General features: G+C 32.1%; 1 protein-coding gene across 3 annotated transcripts; it reads left to right on the top strand.

Moving 5' to 3' along the window:
• Positions 1–743: 743 nt before the first annotated feature.
• LOC132737722 (uncharacterized) lies at positions 744–18,879 on the top strand. Of its 3 annotated transcripts, XM_060725055.1 has the most exons (7): positions 744–858; positions 10,808–10,920; positions 12,790–12,888; positions 13,330–13,449; positions 14,643–14,774; positions 17,906–18,007; positions 18,699–18,879. In XM_060725055.1, exons 2-7 carry the CDS (start codon positions 10,828–10,830, stop codon positions 18,840–18,842), a joined length of 690 nt encoding a protein of 229 aa, XP_060581038.1. In that variant the 5' UTR covers positions 744–858; positions 10,808–10,827; the 3' UTR covers positions 18,843–18,879. The 3 variants fall into 3 exon arrangements, with proteins under 3 accessions (XP_060581038.1, XP_060581040.1, XP_060581039.1); XM_060725057.1 differs by lacking the exon at positions 14,643–14,774; XM_060725056.1 differs by lacking the exon at positions 17,906–18,007.
• The last annotated feature ends 154 nt before the right edge of the window (positions 18,880–19,033 follow it).

Raw genomic sequence — 19,033 nt, 5'->3', positions numbered from 1 at the left:
TTTCAAGTCTTCATCCTTGCCATACAGAATTACCTGATTATAATGCAAAATTGCAAACATAAAGCCCCGACTAACAAATTTATATACCCCAATTTTTCAAATGTCCCGCTAGAGTTCTTGTGATACCTCAAAATATGTCCTGGAGTTCTTATGATAACTTGTGTTACTGCCAATGTGTTCACGGCACGTTTTAGCGTTTTTTATTATTCAATAAGGTTGTAAATACTTATTTTGCGACTCCGTAAAAATGGTATTGCACGGCCGTGCATATATTTTGACGTGACGTCATTATTAGCGTTAGAGAAACATAGTGTAAAGACGCGCTAAATGTTAGCAAATGGCGTCACGTAAAAATATATGCACGGTTGTGCAATACCATATTACAGAGTCGCAAAATTGACTAGGGTATGTGATAAATTATTATATTCAATTTTTCATTTTTAAGTTCAATGTATGTAATTAATGCAATTACAATATTGTAATGTATACTTCAATTATATCCATCGTATCCACTTTTCAATCATCCCTATAAATTCTCTACTTTTGACCTTATTTGTCATGTAACCAAACTGTAAGCACATATTGTGTTTAGGCTACCTTGACTACATATTTATCAGCAATAATGTCAATTATGGCGATAATAAACAATATGTTCGCTGATCGAAAAGTGGCAGTAGATCTATAGGATATATGTAGGCGATGACGATATTGATTATGGTTCGAAATTAGTTATGAATATAGGTGCGCGAAGCGCGCATGCGTTAACATAGGTTTCCGTTTATCAAGTTGCTACTCGAAAATCAAAATAAACTGTAAATTATTGTTTCATATGAAATTGAAAGCATATGGAATTGTAAGGTTGGTGGTAATTAATTAATTCAAAGAAAACATATGTATTCCGTTTCCAAATTGAGCCATAATTTATCGACAAACTGTTAAATTTGTAAAAAATCTAATGTTGCTATAAACGCTTTTCGTGCTCAAAATTATCATACTCATATTGTTATTTAAAGGGGCCCATTATAAGGAGGTGCTAATATGTATCAATCATCCATGTATTCATTGAAAATTATAATGTGTAATAGTTTTTACTTTTCTCGACAAGGATTTCCAAACTAGTGTTGTGCTACTAAAAATATGTTTCAGTAAAGCACAGGAACCTGAAATTCTATCCAAAACAAAAAAATAACGATTTAAAAAAAAATCCCATACATATACTATAAAAAACACAAGGAAGGCAACAACATTTCCCCACCCACCGCCACATTTACCAGGGATATTCGTAAAAACGCCTGGAATTTACTTCCGAGCACACTAAATCGAAAGAAAACAGCAAGTAGACGTCGCCATTCTGGACTTCTCCAAGGCGTTTGATACCGTCCCCCATGATCGTCTGCTTTGGAAAATAGAGAACTATGGAATAAAAGGAGAACTACTAACCTGGCTGTCGTCCTTCTTGAAAGAGAGAACAATGAATATAGTAGTCGAGGGAGAACATTCCAAGAGCACCCATGTTGAATCGGGCGTGCCCCAAGGTACTGTACTAGGACCTCTGATGTTCCTTTGTCACATAAATGACCTACCATTAAGCGTTAAATCACAAGTCAGACTGTTCGCAGACGATTGCCTCCTCTATAGAGAAATAAAAAACCACAAAGATCACATAACTTTACAAAAAGACCTTAAAAGCCTTGAGAACTGGGCGTCAGAGTGGGGAATGAGGTTCAACGCTGGTAAATGTTATATACTGAGCATCAAAAGCAAGACATCACACTTCTATGAACTCAATAATACTATCTTAAAACACGTGGACTCAAATCCTTATCTTGGTGTACTTATCTCCAACGATCTGACATGGACCAACCATATTACAAATATATGTAAAAAAGCAAGTTCAACCTTGGGCTTTCTTAGAAGAAATTTGAAACATTGCCCTCTAGATTGTAGAAAAACAGCCTTTATAGCCCTTGTACGTTCGAAAATAGAATACGCTTCAATCATCTGGGACCCGTTCTTGAAAAAAGATATTGATAAACTGGAAAATATACAAAGATTAGGAGCAAGATTCATTATGAATGACTACAAGTCAAGAAAACCAGGATGTGTTACAGATATGCTGACCAGCTTGAAACTCGACTCACTACAAGACCGTAGGACCTACAACCGCCTTGTAATGCTCTACAAGATAGCAGGGGGTATGGTGCCAGCAGTGGACCCTGATAAATACCTGACTCAGAAAGTTGAAGGACGCTTAATTAAACCAAAGAGATTCAGTGACTGTGAAACCACAAACATTATAAGAGTAGCCAATAACACTAGATCATTTAAAACTATAAACGCACAAACAAATCAATTTAAAAACTCCTTCTTTGTGAAAACACTTGAGGATTGGAACCATCTGGAAGATTCAGTTGTGCATGCAGTTACAATAGGGGGCTTCAAATCAGCCCTTCAGAAACTCGACTAGAGTTCCTCCACTCCCCGTAGGACATATACCAGAAGTGGTCCTCCTACGTATTCACACAGATACAGATACAGAAGCACATTAAAATCTACCAGAAACACAACTTACTCTTATCAACTATCCAACTTTTACGCCAATTGAATGAATTTATCACTGCTCTTCTCTAATCGTCGGTTCCATTGCCAGTTCAAGCGATAAACTCCGTCATACCGTTATTGACCGGTCTTTGAAGATCCCGAAATTCTAATTTCTATCCAAAAAAATAAAAAAACGATTTAAGTAAAAATTCCAAATATATAAAAGTAGTATTTAATATGGGATTTTTATTTAAATCGTTCTCATTTTTTGTTTTGGGTAGAATTTCGGGTTCCTGTGAGTAAAGTTATGAAAATGTGTTTCAGTAAAGTTATGAAAATGATCAGATGATGGTGAGTCCTATATATTTAGGGTCAGATATTGTTAACTTACGAATAAGAGGGATATGATACTGATACATTTGTGTACTTGTGTCAAATGTCACAGGGTGAGAATATTAATGTTCAGCCTGAACAAGACTCAAACCCGGGACCCTCGCAGGGCTCACACTGGCTGAAATAAAATAATAGCCAATATTTTTAACTTAAAAAAGTAATAGCCATAAGTTTCAATAAGTAGGTCCACACCATGTCACGTTGCTTTATATATAAGCTGCTTACTAAACAGCGAAAAAATTTGTCCCTGCAGCAAGTTGTATTACCATATTATTCACTGTTAAAAATTAGGCTCTTCCATTATCCACTGGAGAGTTCAAATTTGCGAAACCTTTATCGAATTTTAAACCTTCGTTATTGTCGCCTGCACTGAATTTTATTTTGGACATCATTTCTTTCGAAAAGTAGCTTACCAAAATCTGCTTTTTTTGTTACTTAAACAGCCTAAATGCTTGCTTTTAATTATACAAAGGGAATAACAATGACCAGTACAAGTTTTAGTCAGAAAATTTTAGGTGTTTAATGTGTCGCTGAAATTATCTAATTAAAAAAACCTTCGTTGTTGCCAATTTATATAGTCTTTCAAATTATAAATATTTTGATTATCGAGGAACACAACACAGTAATAAAGCTATTAGAGACTAGTGTACACGACAGGACCACAAGCAGATATGTTTTGCACTTAAATGGCAAACATTGGTCATCATAAATAATTAGCATTTCTTCAAAAGTAATAACGTAAAACTTTCGTGATCTTAAAAAATAGTAACGTATCCTAAAGATATATCCTGACACCTTCTCATATCAACCAATATGTCACCTTGGTGTAGTAAGAGCGAAGACAATGTTTAAAACATTGTTATACATTAAAATAATCCGGATCATAAATTGAGTTTAAACCTTCGTAATTTAAACTTTCGTTATCATAATTCAAATTTGCCGCGGAAATTGCATAAAATTACTGTGACATCATTTCCAGTGACGTCATATCGGAGTGTCTACTTACCGGTAACTGAAATCACTGAAAACCACCGAAAATATTATTGGAATTTCCTTCTAGAATTGTAAGTATTTTTACCTTAGTTTTCAAAAGAATTATTTTGTGAAATGGTCGTTTTGAAATATATTTAATTTTGTAATTATTAGCGCAATATCATGATTATTTAGTTTATGAATAAAGATGATGATGATTTGTCTCCCTTTGGTATAAAACTCGTGTTGAAATCTATCAAACCTTCGTTATCGCATGATAACGAAGGTTTTATTTTATTTCTTGTGATAAAAAATCAAGTTATACTTTGTGTATATACATTAAACATAAGTCTCTAAAACATTTATAATAGACATATCATCAAACGGACATTATAGCAGCCTTTTTAAATTGCTCTGCAATAAATTTTAGAATAAAACATTGTAGAACATGTTTAGAATCTAGGTATTCATCTTGCTCAACTGATAATTTTATTAATTTCCATCATATCCGTTTACTTTATTTACAATTTCCGATGTTATTGCAAAAAATTATATTGTAAGTGATGTTTTGGTGTACATAAATATAGCCTTAGTGTCCCTTATCATATTATCTTATGATAACGAATGTTTCACGAACATAACGAAGGTTTTAATTTCTTTGCAGGTAAATATCTTAATATGGGAAAGAGTAAAGCAGAAATCCAAAGGGCCTATCGCCAGCGCCTTAAACAGAAAAACAATGAAGAATACCTGAGGCGGGAACGTGAGAGAATGCGCCGTAACTATGTACCTTCATCTGAGCTCTCAGACAGAGACAAAAAAAGAAGAAACGAGCAAAATATAGCTAAATTAAGAAGGTTTTACCAACGCAAGCGTGAAGAGCGACAACGGCAGGTTGCACCACAAGAACAAGACACAAGTGGGTATGATAGTGCTCCAAATGACAGTTCAGAAAGAGGTCGTCTGAGAGTACGAATCCCATTTCAAAACAACAGGAGAAAGGGTGCACTTATTAGGTGGAAACGAGAATTGTCAGAGGCCACCTCACGCATTAGACTTCTTGAACAAGAAAGATCCAAGCTTCTGAAAAGATACAAATCTACTCAAAGATCATTGCAGCGGATGAAGAATAAAAGTAAAAATCAACATCTAAGTCAAGAATTAACACCACGAAAGCAGACAGAACAAGAAATGCAGATGGCAAACTTATCTAACAGTCAGAAGCAAAAAATTAGAAAGTCACTGTTGCTAGGAAATGTCATTGTCAGCGAGGTCAAACGTACAAAAGAACAAACGCCGAAAGGAACTATGAAAGCTGTACATAGAGTCATCTCCGGAAAGATAGCCAAGAAATATAAATGCATCAAATTACTGTCATTAAAAACTGGCCTCTGTCGACATAGACTTGGAAAAAGCGAAAGTAAGCTCCACCAAGTAGCAAGATCATCGAGAAAGAGCACACTCGGGAGATATCAGGAGAGAGTAATAGAGTTTTTTAAAAGAGAAGACAATAGTAAGCTTCAACCGGGAAAGAAAGATGTGAAGAAAAGTGAAAGTGGTGAAAAGAAACAATTATATATTCTTTCTGATTACCTATCAAATTTGTACAAAAAGTTTCAATCAGAAAATTCTGATGTTGATATATCTTTCACTTCATTTAGTCGATGCAGACCCAATTATATTTTGTTAACCTCATTTTCAAGCCGCAGTTCATGCTTATGTACGAAACACCAGAATGCTGCTTTGTCGGTAAAGCTGCTTAGAAAAGAGGGTATAGATGTATCAGCAAACCCAGAAAGAGCAATTGAAAATTTTCCAACTAAAGATGACCTTGAGAAATCGCTGCCTGCGTCAATTGTATGGAGTCAGTGGAACAGAATTGAAATAGAAGAGAAAGGCAGGAAAAAGATGGTAACCAGAGTAACCGAATCAAAAGTCAACAGAGAGCAGTTTTTGGTCAAACTAGAACAACAAATAAAAGATTTCGAATCTCACGTGAAAAGGGTTGCAAAACAGTATGAAGAGATAAAGAGGCTTAAGCAGAATTTGCCAAAACATGAGATACTGTTGCAGCTGGACTTCGCAGAAAATTATAGTTGTAGATCTCTAGAAGAAGTCCAGAGTGCATACTTCAATCAAACAAGTGTTACCCTCCGCCCAGTTGTTGCATATTTTCGAGGCCAAGATGATACACTTCAACATCAAAGCATAATTATCGTGTCCGATGAGATTGGACACAAAGCGTCAACTGTAGTAACTTTTATCGATGAGTTGTAACCCATTCTTAAAGAAATAGATGCCAATATTACAACAATACACTATTGGAGTGATTCACCAATCAGTCAGTACCGCAACAAACATATATTTGATCTTCTATCTTACCATGAACAGCGGTATGGTACCAAGGCTAGATGGAACTATTTTGAAGCCGGCCACGGCAAAGGGCCGTGCGATGGTTTAGGTGGGTCTTGCAAGAGACTAGCCGACGAAGCTATGAGAAGTGGCAAAGCTATTATCCAAGACGCCACTGATTTCTACAAATGGGCTATCAACTCAAGTATGAAAAATGTCCAATTTAGATTTGTTTCTTCTGAAAAGTGCAGAGAAACGGAGATACGAATTCAGAGTAATCCAGTCAAACCTGTCAAAGGGACTATGAGGATTCATGCAGTGATTGGCCAAGGAGAGTCTCGAATCAAAGGCAGGGAGGTTAGTTGTTACTGTACAGATTGTTTAGAAGGTGGCTCTTGTGATGCTTGGGATGATGAATTCACTAGGACCCAAATAGCGGTCAATAATAACAGTGGAAATACAGTTTGTGCTCAAGAGGAGAAAAATAATGAAGATGTAAATGCCGAAAATATCAGACATGATGAAGCTAGAAATGTAGAAGTAGAAAAATGTACACAAGATATGGTGGAAATGAAATATGAAATAGATGATTATGTTGCTTCTGTATATGAAAATAAGTGGTTCATGGGCGTAATAGTTGATAAAGATGAAGAAGAGTATGAAGTTAAATTTATGGAAACCAAGAAGCAGTTCTTTCAATGGCCTAGAAATGAGGATATTGTTTGGCAGAAACCTTGTGAAATATTAACAAAAGTAGATGCCCCAAAAGCTACAGGAAAATCAAAAAGAATGTTCAAAATTAGTGAATATGATAGAGATCGTATTTTGAGTCTTTATGCATTATATAATGAAAAGTAGTGATGCCAGTAAACCTTCGTTATCAACAAGACTGTTTGTGTTAAATTTGTCATTAGGTTTGACATATCATGATATAATTTGAAGCCATGTCGCACAAATATGTTTAAACGTGATTGGCGATGACTATTAGAACTACCGGAAACTTATCCATGTGACTTAAATGATGTATTATGTTATTTTCTGATTCTAGGGAAACCTTCGTTACCATAAGTGTTTAATCGTTTGTCTTGATGAGGTGATCCTATTGCATATCTAGATTATTAGATTGTGTTTAATGGTTTTAAATGAAAAGGAAATAATCTAAGAAACACTTTGTTAGACTATATCGGTTCACTATTCTGACTTTTAATGTTTGTTTTCATGAATTGCTACCATTCAATCAGTAAATTTATGAAATACTATAGACAATGCTATGACCAAATATTCATAATATACATTTTTGTATAAATCATTTCTGTATCTGTTCATTCTTGTGTTGAAAATTAAATAGATCTTCGATCAGATTTAAAACATTTTTGTATTTTTATTAATCAAAACCTTCGTTATTTTTTTGGTGAATTATTAATGATTGGCCACGTATGTTAGATATATGTGGACTTTGCGAAAAGTTGGTTATTTTGTTTTCTACATCGAATTAAAAATTTGCATTTGTGTTTATATGCGATGACTTCAACTAGAATATACGGTCTGAAAAAATAATTTGAAGCATATATATGATTTTATTTATTTATGTTGCAACCTATTTCTAATACAAACATATTATTAAAAATTTATTCTTCGGTCTTGGTCAGTTCGTTTAGTACTTAAAAAAATAAATATTGCTATATTAAACGTTTACGAAAATGTTAAGTTTAGCAAAGTTTTCAAAAATATTATATCAAATAAGTGTACATTATACATCATAGGGCTCTAATAACGGAGGTTTATACGTAATAAATTTAGTCTTCAGCCACCTATGTTTGAGAGATCATTACACGAAAAGTGCGAGAGCGTTGTATACAAAACTTTCAGATATTGTCATAGGGTGGTCAGTCCGTCAGTCAGTCCGTCCGTACGTCCCGAAATCTTGTGAATGCAACTCCTCTTAAACCGGATGGCAGATTTTGCTTAAACTTACAGGGATGAACAACCTTAATGTGTAGATGGTAGTAAAGGATGGAATTTTCGCTGCGACCAAATTTTACAGAATTATGGCCCTTTGTTGATTTTTTCACTAGATACTATGTAGAAATTTTGTGAACGCAACTCCTCTTAAACCGGATGGCAGATTTTGCTTAAACTTACAGTGATGAACAACCTTAATGTGTAGATGGTAGTAAAGGATGGAATTTTCGCTGCGACCAAATTTTACAGAATTATGGCCCTTTGTTGATTTTTTCACTAGATACTATGTAGAAATTTTGTGAACGCAACTCCTCTTAAACCGGATGGCAGATTTTGCTTAAATTTACAGGGATGAACAACCTTAATGTGTAGATGGCAGTAAAGGAAGGAATTTTTTGCTGCGACAAAATTTTACAGAATTATGCCCTTTGTTGATTTTTTTCACTAGATACTATGTAGAAATTTTTGTGAACGCAACTCCTCTTAAACCGGATGGCAGATTTTGCTTAAACTTACAGGGATGAACAACCTTAAGGTGTAGATGGCAGTAAAGGAAGGAATTTTTCGCTGCGACCAAATTTTACAGAATTATGGCCCTTTGTTGATTTTTTCACTTTATACTATGTAGAAATTTTGTGAACGCAACTCCTCTTAAACCGGATGGCAGATTTTGCTTAAACTTCCAGGGATTAACAACCTTAATGTGTAGATCGTAGTAAAGGAAGGATATTTTGCTGCGACCAAATTTAACAGAATTATGGCCGTTTGTTGATTTTTAGTTTTCAACTTAGTGGCACATGTAGTCCAAAAAATATTTGACCTAGAGTCATAAGATTGACAGAACAGTGGCGTGTGGGGGCATCAGTGTCCTATGGACACATTTCTAGTTTAACATAGAACCACAATTTTAATTGTTATTATAGAACAGAATAAAAATGTTATATAGTATAATTACTGTATAACAATAATATTAAAGATTCATTATAAATTTACATTATGCTGTTATCAGACAATTTCTTTTGTTTGTTCTTTAGAATCAAATTTTGTCAGCTATAAATGAGCTATAACCACAGTCAATTTCCACATTTCACACAGAACTGGAGTAGATCTAGGTCATATTAGCCAATAGAAATAACACTTGCAAACTCATTCACAGAATGCAATCTTTTTTCTGAATAACTTACTGAAAAATTTCATCATCACCAATGTAATACAAACTTTCTGCCATAATAGTAAAGATTTTTAAACCTTTAAATAAATATCAAAATTATCGGTGCCGCGAAAATATGTGACAATCGAATTTTTTCTGTTTTCTGAAGAAATATTCACAATTTTGGTTGGAAGTAAATAATTTTTAAATATTTTATAATTGTATTCCACTGGCGATTTAGTCAAGCAGCTTAAAACAAAATAATTCAAAATTTGCCATTACTGCAATTTACGGTAATTTTTGGATTGGTCAATATCCAGTTAATCAATTTTAAGACGATTTTTGAGGCTAATTGATGGATATTTGATGGCTATTATAATGCTGGACATTATCTTTTAAGTTCTTATACAATGTTACATCTCGTATGTATTTTTATCACCTGCATGTATTTTTATCACCTCGGGCATATTATAGTAAGCAACGCGTGACCGATAAAAAGTTGACACTCAATTAAATCTATCCCGCTGGTGTAAATTGGGTCTACTGCATTCTTAATCAATTTTTACACCTTATATAAACACTGTTGGAAGTAAAAAATAATCGCCAGATTTTGTAGCCAAAATGCAAAAATAATCGCCAATCTTATAAAATAATCACATATGGCGACTATGGCGACCGACAGCGTGAGCCCTGCCTCGGAATACCATACCGCAGCTCCACCGACTGAGCTATCTGGCAACTTACACTTCTTCTCCCCTAATAGTGAACAGTTCTTAACCGTGACACTTGTTAGACAATATGGTTTTTCGACTTTGGACCATGGCCATTTCGCTTTCTTTTTATGAAATTATTGACGTAAATAATCTTTGATTTTATTTGTTTTCCTTTCAAATTGTATTTTTTTCGCTTTCTTTTTATGATTTTATTGACGTAAATAATCTTTGATTTAATTTGTTTTCCTTTCAAATTGTATTTTGTACATATTATTTGCTTTTAATTTTGAAAATACTGTTAAAATACCTGAACTTTTTGAAACGGTATTTACCTGTAAATTATGAAATGGTTCTCGGTACGGTCTAGGTACCGGTTATCGGGATCCAACCCTATACATACATTGTATTTTCAGCTTTTCTTGATTTTTATGCTCATGATAATCTTTGAAATGTCTGTTATTTTTTATTATTATTATTATTACACAATGCCAATGGAAACCTATTTTTCAACATAAAATGCACTAAAACTTGATATTCTGTTAGGCCAAAATCAGTAAACAATTTTGCATGAAACTTGCAGGAACAAAGTCTGAAAGGTTAAGTTTACATAATAATTCCAACTTACAGATTTTCAAAATCCTTAAACTTCTCTTTTTTTCTGTATGCCTTGGTCAATATTTATGTATAATATATTATGTCTGTCTTTTCATTAATAATTTTTCAGACAATATATGTACATGTAGAATGGGGACCTTGGTGGAGTCAGATATAGATCAGTTTATCAGAGGACATAAAACTAAACTTCAAGAAGAAAAAGTACACCTTAACCAGTACACAGTATGTTTTTACCTTTTAAAATATCAAGTCCTAAAAAGGCTAAATGTAACTACATTATGTAGTGATTTATTTACCCATTTTTCACAACTACCTATGCCTTTAAAAAAATTGGAAAAATTGAGCATGGTTAACAATAGCAATTTTTATTCCCTGTTGAAATGACATTATTGGTGTTTATGGCCCTTGTATAGGAAAAATATTTGAGTGTCTCCAAAATTGTTTGTAATTGTATACATTCTGATAAATTTTTCAAGTATATATTTTTAAATTGATTTTTGTTTGATCAGTTGAGTACAGGTATATCATAACAGAAGATTGAAAATCCTTTCAGATTCAAAAATTTTTCAAGAGCACTTTCATCTTGGTTTCAATTCTATTTCAAATTAAGAGTTTTTGCATGTTGGTAATTCATACATGTATCTCTGTTGTTGTGTGCTTTGATTATTTTTTCTTCTAATACACTTGCTTTATCAGAGAATAAAATAATTATATTACTAGCGTGCATGTTATTATGTGATTAAAGGCAAAATTTTATTGTTAAATGAAATGAAACTTTTCTTATGCCAGTAACCTTACCATACTGTTTCAATTTAGTAGTTTTGAAGCTTTCAGAACTTGAACTTCAAAAAGAAAATATTTTAAGTGCATTACAATTCAGTGCTAAAATCATACTTAATTTTAATTAAATCATGATAACAATTTCCTTATGATAAATTGTTATCAGGATTTGACTTTTAAATGAAAAAATATTCCTAGTATACTTATTTCACTGTGCTTGGCATTTTAAAGAATTGATTCTGTTCACATCATTGAATTTTGTTTCGTCTTTATCTGAAATTATCAAAATATAATTGTTGGAATTGAATTTCATAAAAGATAATGTAAATTGCTGTAAATTTTAACTTACCTAGAGTTCAATTTTCTTGATCATGTACACAATGTACAAGTATTTTAATTCTAGCTTCTTATGAATGGTATGTCATATCTGTCTTCTTTTGTTGTCATGATTTAATTGTTTTCATGAATTTATTGTTTCCATGTTAAAGTTATTATCATGATTTAATTGTTATCCTAATTAAACTGTTACCTTTAGTCCTTTATTTAATTGTTATCATGTAGATGATGAAGTTATTATCATTAAATTGTTATTAGGAAATTGTTATCATGATTTAATTAAAATTAAATTGTTATCATGATTTAATTACCATATAAATATGATTTAATTGTGATCTTATGATCACAATTAAATCACATTTATATGGTAATTAAATTGTTATCATGATTTAATTACCATATAAATGTGATTTAATTGTGATCTTATGATCACAATTAAATCACATTTATATGGTAATTAAATCATGATAACAATTTAATTTTAATCAAATCATGATAACAATTTCCTTATGATAAATTGTTATCAGGATTTGACTTTTAAATGAAAAAATATTCCTAGTATACTTATTTCACTGTGCTTGGCATTTTAAAGAATTGATTCTGTTCACATCATTGAATTTTGTTTCGACTTTAAAACAGTTCAGAAAAATTCAATGTTTAATAAAAAATTATAAGTTTAAGTTTCTTTTGTACAATTAAAATTGATATAAAACAAGTATGGGTAGTTCTGTGTACTGTAATATCTCAGGATTATATGAACATATAGGAGATGTAATTAACTTTTCTACTCTAGGTATAATTATTTGTTAATAGGCCTAAAATAATAGAGCTATTAAAGCTAAATCTTTATATTGCCACACAATATTGTATGGTAGACCAAGTTTGCATGTTGGTATTTTTATACTTTCATCACAAATATTATATGCATGTGCACAATATCTGTATCAAATACACAATATATAACATTTTAATTAGGACCAGTCTAGGTATCCTGGAGGTCAAGATTTGACCTCACCATCAGGGCGTAAACAATGGGATAGGAATAATGCACAGGGTGCAAGACCTGCTGAAGAGGTGAGTTATAGTTTAGTCAGTGTTGTTTTAATATTTTACATTCTTATAATAATACACTATATTACTTAAAAATGATGAATGTTTAAATTTTTTGGATTGCATCATTGCATTTATATAAAAACAAAAGTCTTAATAGTGTATTCCATATATATGTACATGAATAACCAGTTAACCACAAATAATATAATGTTCACTTATATTTTAATTTGATTCTTACTCAAACTTGCACATAGTCAGTTTTAATGCTGGGCAAGCAAGCTTAGAGTAAAATATTAAAGAAAAATCTACGTTTATTTTGATCATTTGTTGAAAAATCATCATTTAAATGCAGTATTTTAATAACAGTAAGTAAACCTGCGATCACATCATAAATTGAATATTCAAAAGTAATCAGTATTCAATGTTTATTCATGATGGCTCATTATAATATTCTATATTTAGAGAAGAGCACCTGTTGAGCCAGAAGAGACTGGGTTACTACCTCAAAACAATGACATTGAGAGGAGAAAACATCAGTTACAGTCTGAGCGGCAACAAGAATACAATGAATATATTGCAAAGGTGAGTTTAACTTTTTGAATACTTGAGGCAGTGAGTATTTTGTCTATGCCACTAGTATAATGTCAGGCCAGTCTGAAAATCCCTGCAGTGTAAAATTAGACTTTATAGTGTTGGTTTCTGAATTCAAGTATTTTAATATCAGCATCTAGGAGTTTTAAAACCATTCAACTTTTATTCAAAGCAACATGTAATGGTTTCTAATGAAGTCAACAGGTTAAAAGGATCAGCACACTTATTTTTTTTACTTATTATCAACAGCAAACAGTTTCTTTTTCAAAGCAACAACAAACAGTTTCTTATTCAAATCAATAGGGAAAAGTTTCTATACAAAGAAATAGCAAAACAGTTTCTTATACAAAGCAATAGGAAAAAGTTTCCTAGTCAAAGCAGTGTTTGCAAAAGCAAGAAGTTGGTGAACAAAATTGACATTTAGGATCTGGATCTTGTTTCCTTCCCTAATGTTTTACTCTTAGTTTATCTGTTTTTGTTAGTTTTTGATCTCAGAAATTTATTCTCGCATTTATAGTTTAATTTAAAATGTGTTATTTTTAAGATACCTGTATTGTATCATACTTTTATTGTTCTACTTATTTATTTTTATATCAAGTCTTTGTAACTAAATTACATGTAACATAAATGCTCCTATAAGTTGACCTATTAAGTTGTTGTTAATATCTTTCATGGAAAGTGACATCTTAAATTTTAATTCATTTTGATAGCTGTATTTTTATTTTCACATATAAAATCTCTGAATCTTAAAATATTAAAGAAAATAAATCAAGTGGAACAAACAATCAACACTGAATATGTTTTAAGGTTTATTTAATAATGATCTTTGAATCTTGATAATTGTCTTTTATATAAAAACAGTCTTCAGTTGTCTTTAAATTGACCTTGACAAATGACAGAACAAAGGGAGGTCAGAACTGTTACATGAGGCATAGTTGTATGATTTATTAACCATTAATAACCATTCTAATGAAAGAATAGTTATTTTTTTGTCATTTCCATTTTAGAGTGAAATTATGTATTCTTGCTCTAAGCATATAACTTTTAGTACATAAATGTGCATTGTATGCAGGAATGTCTTAAGGTAAAGGAAAGGGTATTGCAGAGACATTCTTGATGTTAGATTTAAAAATTTTGGACACCTGTCCTCAATATATATTAACAAGCGCATTTAAATACTTAAGAGAGGCCCAGGTGGTAGGAGACGGCCCAGAACACCAGCCGAGCAAGGGCTCCCTCTGGGCACTTATGAAAACCGTCGTAAAGATTTAGCAGCAGAAAGACAGAAAGAGATGCAGCAAGCTCTGGAGTTGAAGGTTTGAACACTTGCAGCTTGCTGACGCACACTTTTCTGTTGATTAGATTTTTTTCAATGTATTGTATATAATAGTAATTATACTGCTTAGTGTTTATGGTTTTCACCATGGTTTTAAAACATTCTGTTGTTTTGTTTGGTTGTAGATGTTGAAGTTTTGGTTTGATTTGAATTTTTGAAAAGATACAATTTTTACTCAGTCTAAAAATGAACATGTATATTTTTGTTTGGTTTAAGTTTTTGGCTAAATATTACTATTTTGTATACATTTTATGATACATAATCTAGCTTAGTACCATACTGGGATTCTAATCATTTTAAGTCTGGTTGGGGGTAATCTTAAATCTTACATATATTTCATATGATACATGATAAGAAGTGTAGAATGTATGGTGAAGGTCATTTTCTAGTCTATATACATGTACATACAATGTAGCATTTGAGGGTTTTAAATGTTGTTTTTTGTACATAATTGGTATGCACAGCTTGTATAATCATATACATATACATGTATGCTCATAGCATGTTTTCAATAGCAATGTGCTTCATAATAATTTATAACTTTCATCATTCATATAAAAAAAAGAAATAATGATTTTCAAGAGGGGCAAGGAGCAATGCTATTGTGTACTTAACAAAAATTATCTAATGTCTAATTACATTGTACACATGAGTAATCTAATTGTTTTAAAATTTCCATTTTAAATGGTTATCTGTTACAAGGAAGCTTTTTATGTTGCTTCCCACTTTCATTATTATTCTTAGGCAAAAAACATTAATGATTAAAATATCCGTCCTGTGAGAGGGATATCTTGTTCCAAATCGCAAACATGTCAGTTACCTTTTCTTGCATATATTTAAATGGTTTATATCCAAAATTAGTATTTCATGGAAATATGTGTGATTGATGCCGCATCCATAACTTTTTCTTTAAAGTAGCATATCAATTTATAACTTTATTTATAACAGCATTGTTACAGCAAAAATGACATCCTCTCAAGCATCATTCATAAATGCGCCAAGTCATGACGGCCATTTTGAAGCATAATAACTCGTCTTATACATCTCATGCCAGTTGAAGTTTCTAGCATACATGAAACTAATTGAGACATCAGTCTGAAATGCAAGAACTTTTTCCCCAGTACTTTTATTTAAGATTGTACCAGAAACTGACATAATATTTTAGCCTGTCACATTGGGTATTGTTTTTCTGTTTCATTAAATTAGCAAGTTGTAATTTTAAATGATATACTTCATGTATGAATAATTAATTACTGATACAGAAATAAAATGTTGCACTAGAATGATAATTCATATTACGTCTAGTAAATAACAAAGAATTAGGAAGTAAAATAAACTGCTTAATTGGACTGGCCTTTTCATGAAGTGATTATCTATTGGTGTAGTTGTCATTGTATGACCATTTATATGTATGTGTTACAAACTTACAAAACAATGAAGAAACATCATATTAAAAATTCTGCTCTTGTAAAACTGAGTATACTTTATAACACAGGGGAAACCTACATGTTATGATCAAAGTAGTCAAATTAGCAACAAATTATTGCACGCCATTACATACCAGAATTTTAAATTAGTTATTTATTGATGTAAAGCTCACTGCACGATTGCATTTATTTGCTGTTAGTTATTTCCTAAATTTATTTATAACTTGCAAGTTTTAACTAGCATATGGGACAAAATGAAATAGTAAAAGTTTGTAAACCAGTCTTGGACAACTGGCATTGGGGTTTATACAATTTTTTATCTTATACAATTTTTTATCCAAGTTCAGTTTCAAAACTCAGGTTTTTTCATTGGTATAATACACATTGTACATTATGAGCTGGTTTCTGGCCAATCTGACCGCCTCCGTGGTCGAGGGGTTAGAGTCGATGACTTCTAATCCAGTTACATCTCTGGCGTGGGTTTGATCCCCTGGAGATGCTTTGGTAGTTTAGCGCGGAGGAAGGTAGTCTAGTACTGGTGTAACTCTCCAGGAACGATGGTTAGGAAACTACCTGCCTGTATGACTGAAATACTGTTGGGAAAAGGCGTAAAATGAAACAAACAAACAAACAATTTTAATGAGCAAAAAGTGTTTGAGTGCAAATGTGTTTTAATGTTTTCCCCTCAAACTTTAGTAAATCCTGTCATGTATCGGCTTGATCTGGATTTGGGTCGAGGTCACTGCTTACTGTAGATTGGAGATGTTTGATCTGGACAGTACAAAATTTTGTATTTAACCCTTACCCTGCTGGAACATAAAGTGTTTAACCTTTGCAACCAGTATACAGCCAGGCGAGTCTGCACATCTTTGCAGTCCGAAAGTTGATAATGGACAGTTCCAAAAATAGAAGCAGGAAAAGTCCATTTATGAGTTTCAACAGGGTACTAAGAGGTTAATACACGGCAGGAGAGGGCCGGAAGGTGATAATCGGCCCACAAAATGAATAATGGACCCGAGGGCAATTATTCATTCAGGGCCGATTATCACCTTCCGGTCCTACTCTGACGTGTATTAATGTCTTTAATACACTTGGTAGATCTAATAGTATTTTTTTTAAAAAACAAAAACAAAACAAAACAACAACAAAGTTCTTTCGTTGAAATTCTTGTCTACTCTTCTACTGTTCTGTATAGATATGTTTACTGTTCAAAGCAGTAGAATCTAAGTGCTAGAAGCAAGTTTTATTTTCATTTTTTTCGGAATGAATTTGACGTATTATTTCTTCAAATTTCAATAGTAAAAAAAATGTGTTTAAACTAAATACATGTACGCTTAAGCTCTCATAATAAAAAATAAAGCGATTCGTGCTGACAACCTACTTTCACTTTTACAGTTAACTGTTTGATGACGTAAAATATGACGTCATTGTTTCAGTTTGTGCACATGCACATGTTCTGCGGGCTCATAACTAGTTCTCGGCCCCGGGCCGCAAACTCATAACAGGTCACGTGACACTCATAATCAGTTGAAATCATAGGCGATTTGTTACTATATATAGTAACAAGTGTATTAAAGGTTAATAATTTGCTTATCACAGTAATGTTGTATACCAATCAGAAGTTATAATTGTACAGTATATACACTGTATATAGAACATAATCTTTCTTGTTTTTTGTGACTAGAATGCAGGAAAAACGAGGAAAGGCAATGTTTTTGATTACCATGAAGTAGAAAAAGCTCACATGGCTGAAAAAAGGATAGAATATAATGAATATTTGGATAAGGTATTCAACTGTGTGTGATGCTAGAGTAGACCATATTAATATTTTATATACAATTTTATATCTATAGTTGATTGTTATATACATCTATACTTGTAATACTATAGCCTTTTTTAAATACCATTTTGCATTTTTTGTCATATGTTTTAAATATGGAATTGAGAAGCTTTTTTGTAGGTGACTTTTGGATGTAAAAAAATCTTTCTAAACTATGAACATAGGAAAATATTTTATATGGTATTAATAATAATGATATTATGTATGTAAAGTATTATAGTTAATATCACTTACAAGAGCAATCATCCATATACTGCGATCTGTCATACTGTGAGCTTAATGATCATTTGATGCCATTCAAATATTGATTTTTACACTCATTAATTCATTCATCCAAATTTCATGTTAATATTTAATGTATGAATGGCTATCACCTCAAAAAATATTTACTGCAGAAAAAGTGTATGAGTTAAAAATATCTTGAAAGAATATTAGTTAAACATTATACATGAAGTTTAAGTACTGTAATAATCTTATTTTTATTTTATTTTTTGTTGGGTTTTAACTTTTAAGTCCCATCAACATTTGGGATTCTTTCATGATACAAAATCAGATACAAAATAAGTTAACCAATGTATGTACAGTAGACCATGTTAAGTGTATTTGATAAACAATTTTTATTTTGCCACTGTGACAGAAAAAGCAGCAGTCCAAACGACATATAGTGACCCCTGAACAGGGCATGTTTGTAGGCCCTGACCAACGGGATAGGGACCAACAGATTAGGGAGAAAAACCGTAAAAACCGGCTTGCACTTGAAGAGGTATATGCAGTAAAGTAAAAGGATAATGATAGAATAGATTTGTTTTTTAAGGCAAATTTACATGTGGAGATACAAATCATGGTTCATAATAATAACATAAAAATAAATAATTGTATGTCAACATTTTGTTGTAAATAAGTAAGATTGTATACGATGAATCATATACAATGTATGTTATGATTATTTGATACATATCAATTGTATCTAAG

The sequence above is a fragment of the Ruditapes philippinarum genome, unplaced genomic scaffold, assembly GCF_026571515.1.
Source record: "Ruditapes philippinarum isolate M1 unplaced genomic scaffold, ASM2657151v2 ctg5777_1_1_1_1, whole genome shotgun sequence".
NCBI classification, from domain to species: domain Eukaryota; kingdom Metazoa; phylum Mollusca; class Bivalvia; order Venerida; family Veneridae; genus Ruditapes; species Ruditapes philippinarum.
Note: the sequence above shows the minus strand (reverse complement) of the source record. Positions and strands in the feature narration are given on the sequence as shown.

What these genes read in the sequence shown, in the direction of transcription:
- LOC132737722 (XM_060725055.1), top strand. Translation starts at nt 10,828, where the DNA reads ATGGGGACCTTGGTGGAGTCAGATATAGATCAGTTTATCAGAGGACAT. An exon ending in GTGCAAGACCTGCTGAAGAG is followed by an intron (nt 12,889 to 13,329) that starts GTGAGTTATAGT and finishes TTCTATATTTAG; the next exon opens with AGAAGAGCACCTGTTGAGCC. An exon ending in ACAATGAATATATTGCAAAG is followed by an intron (nt 13,450 to 14,642) that starts GTGAGTTTAACT and finishes TAAATACTTAAG; the next exon opens with AGAGGCCCAGGTGGTAGGAG.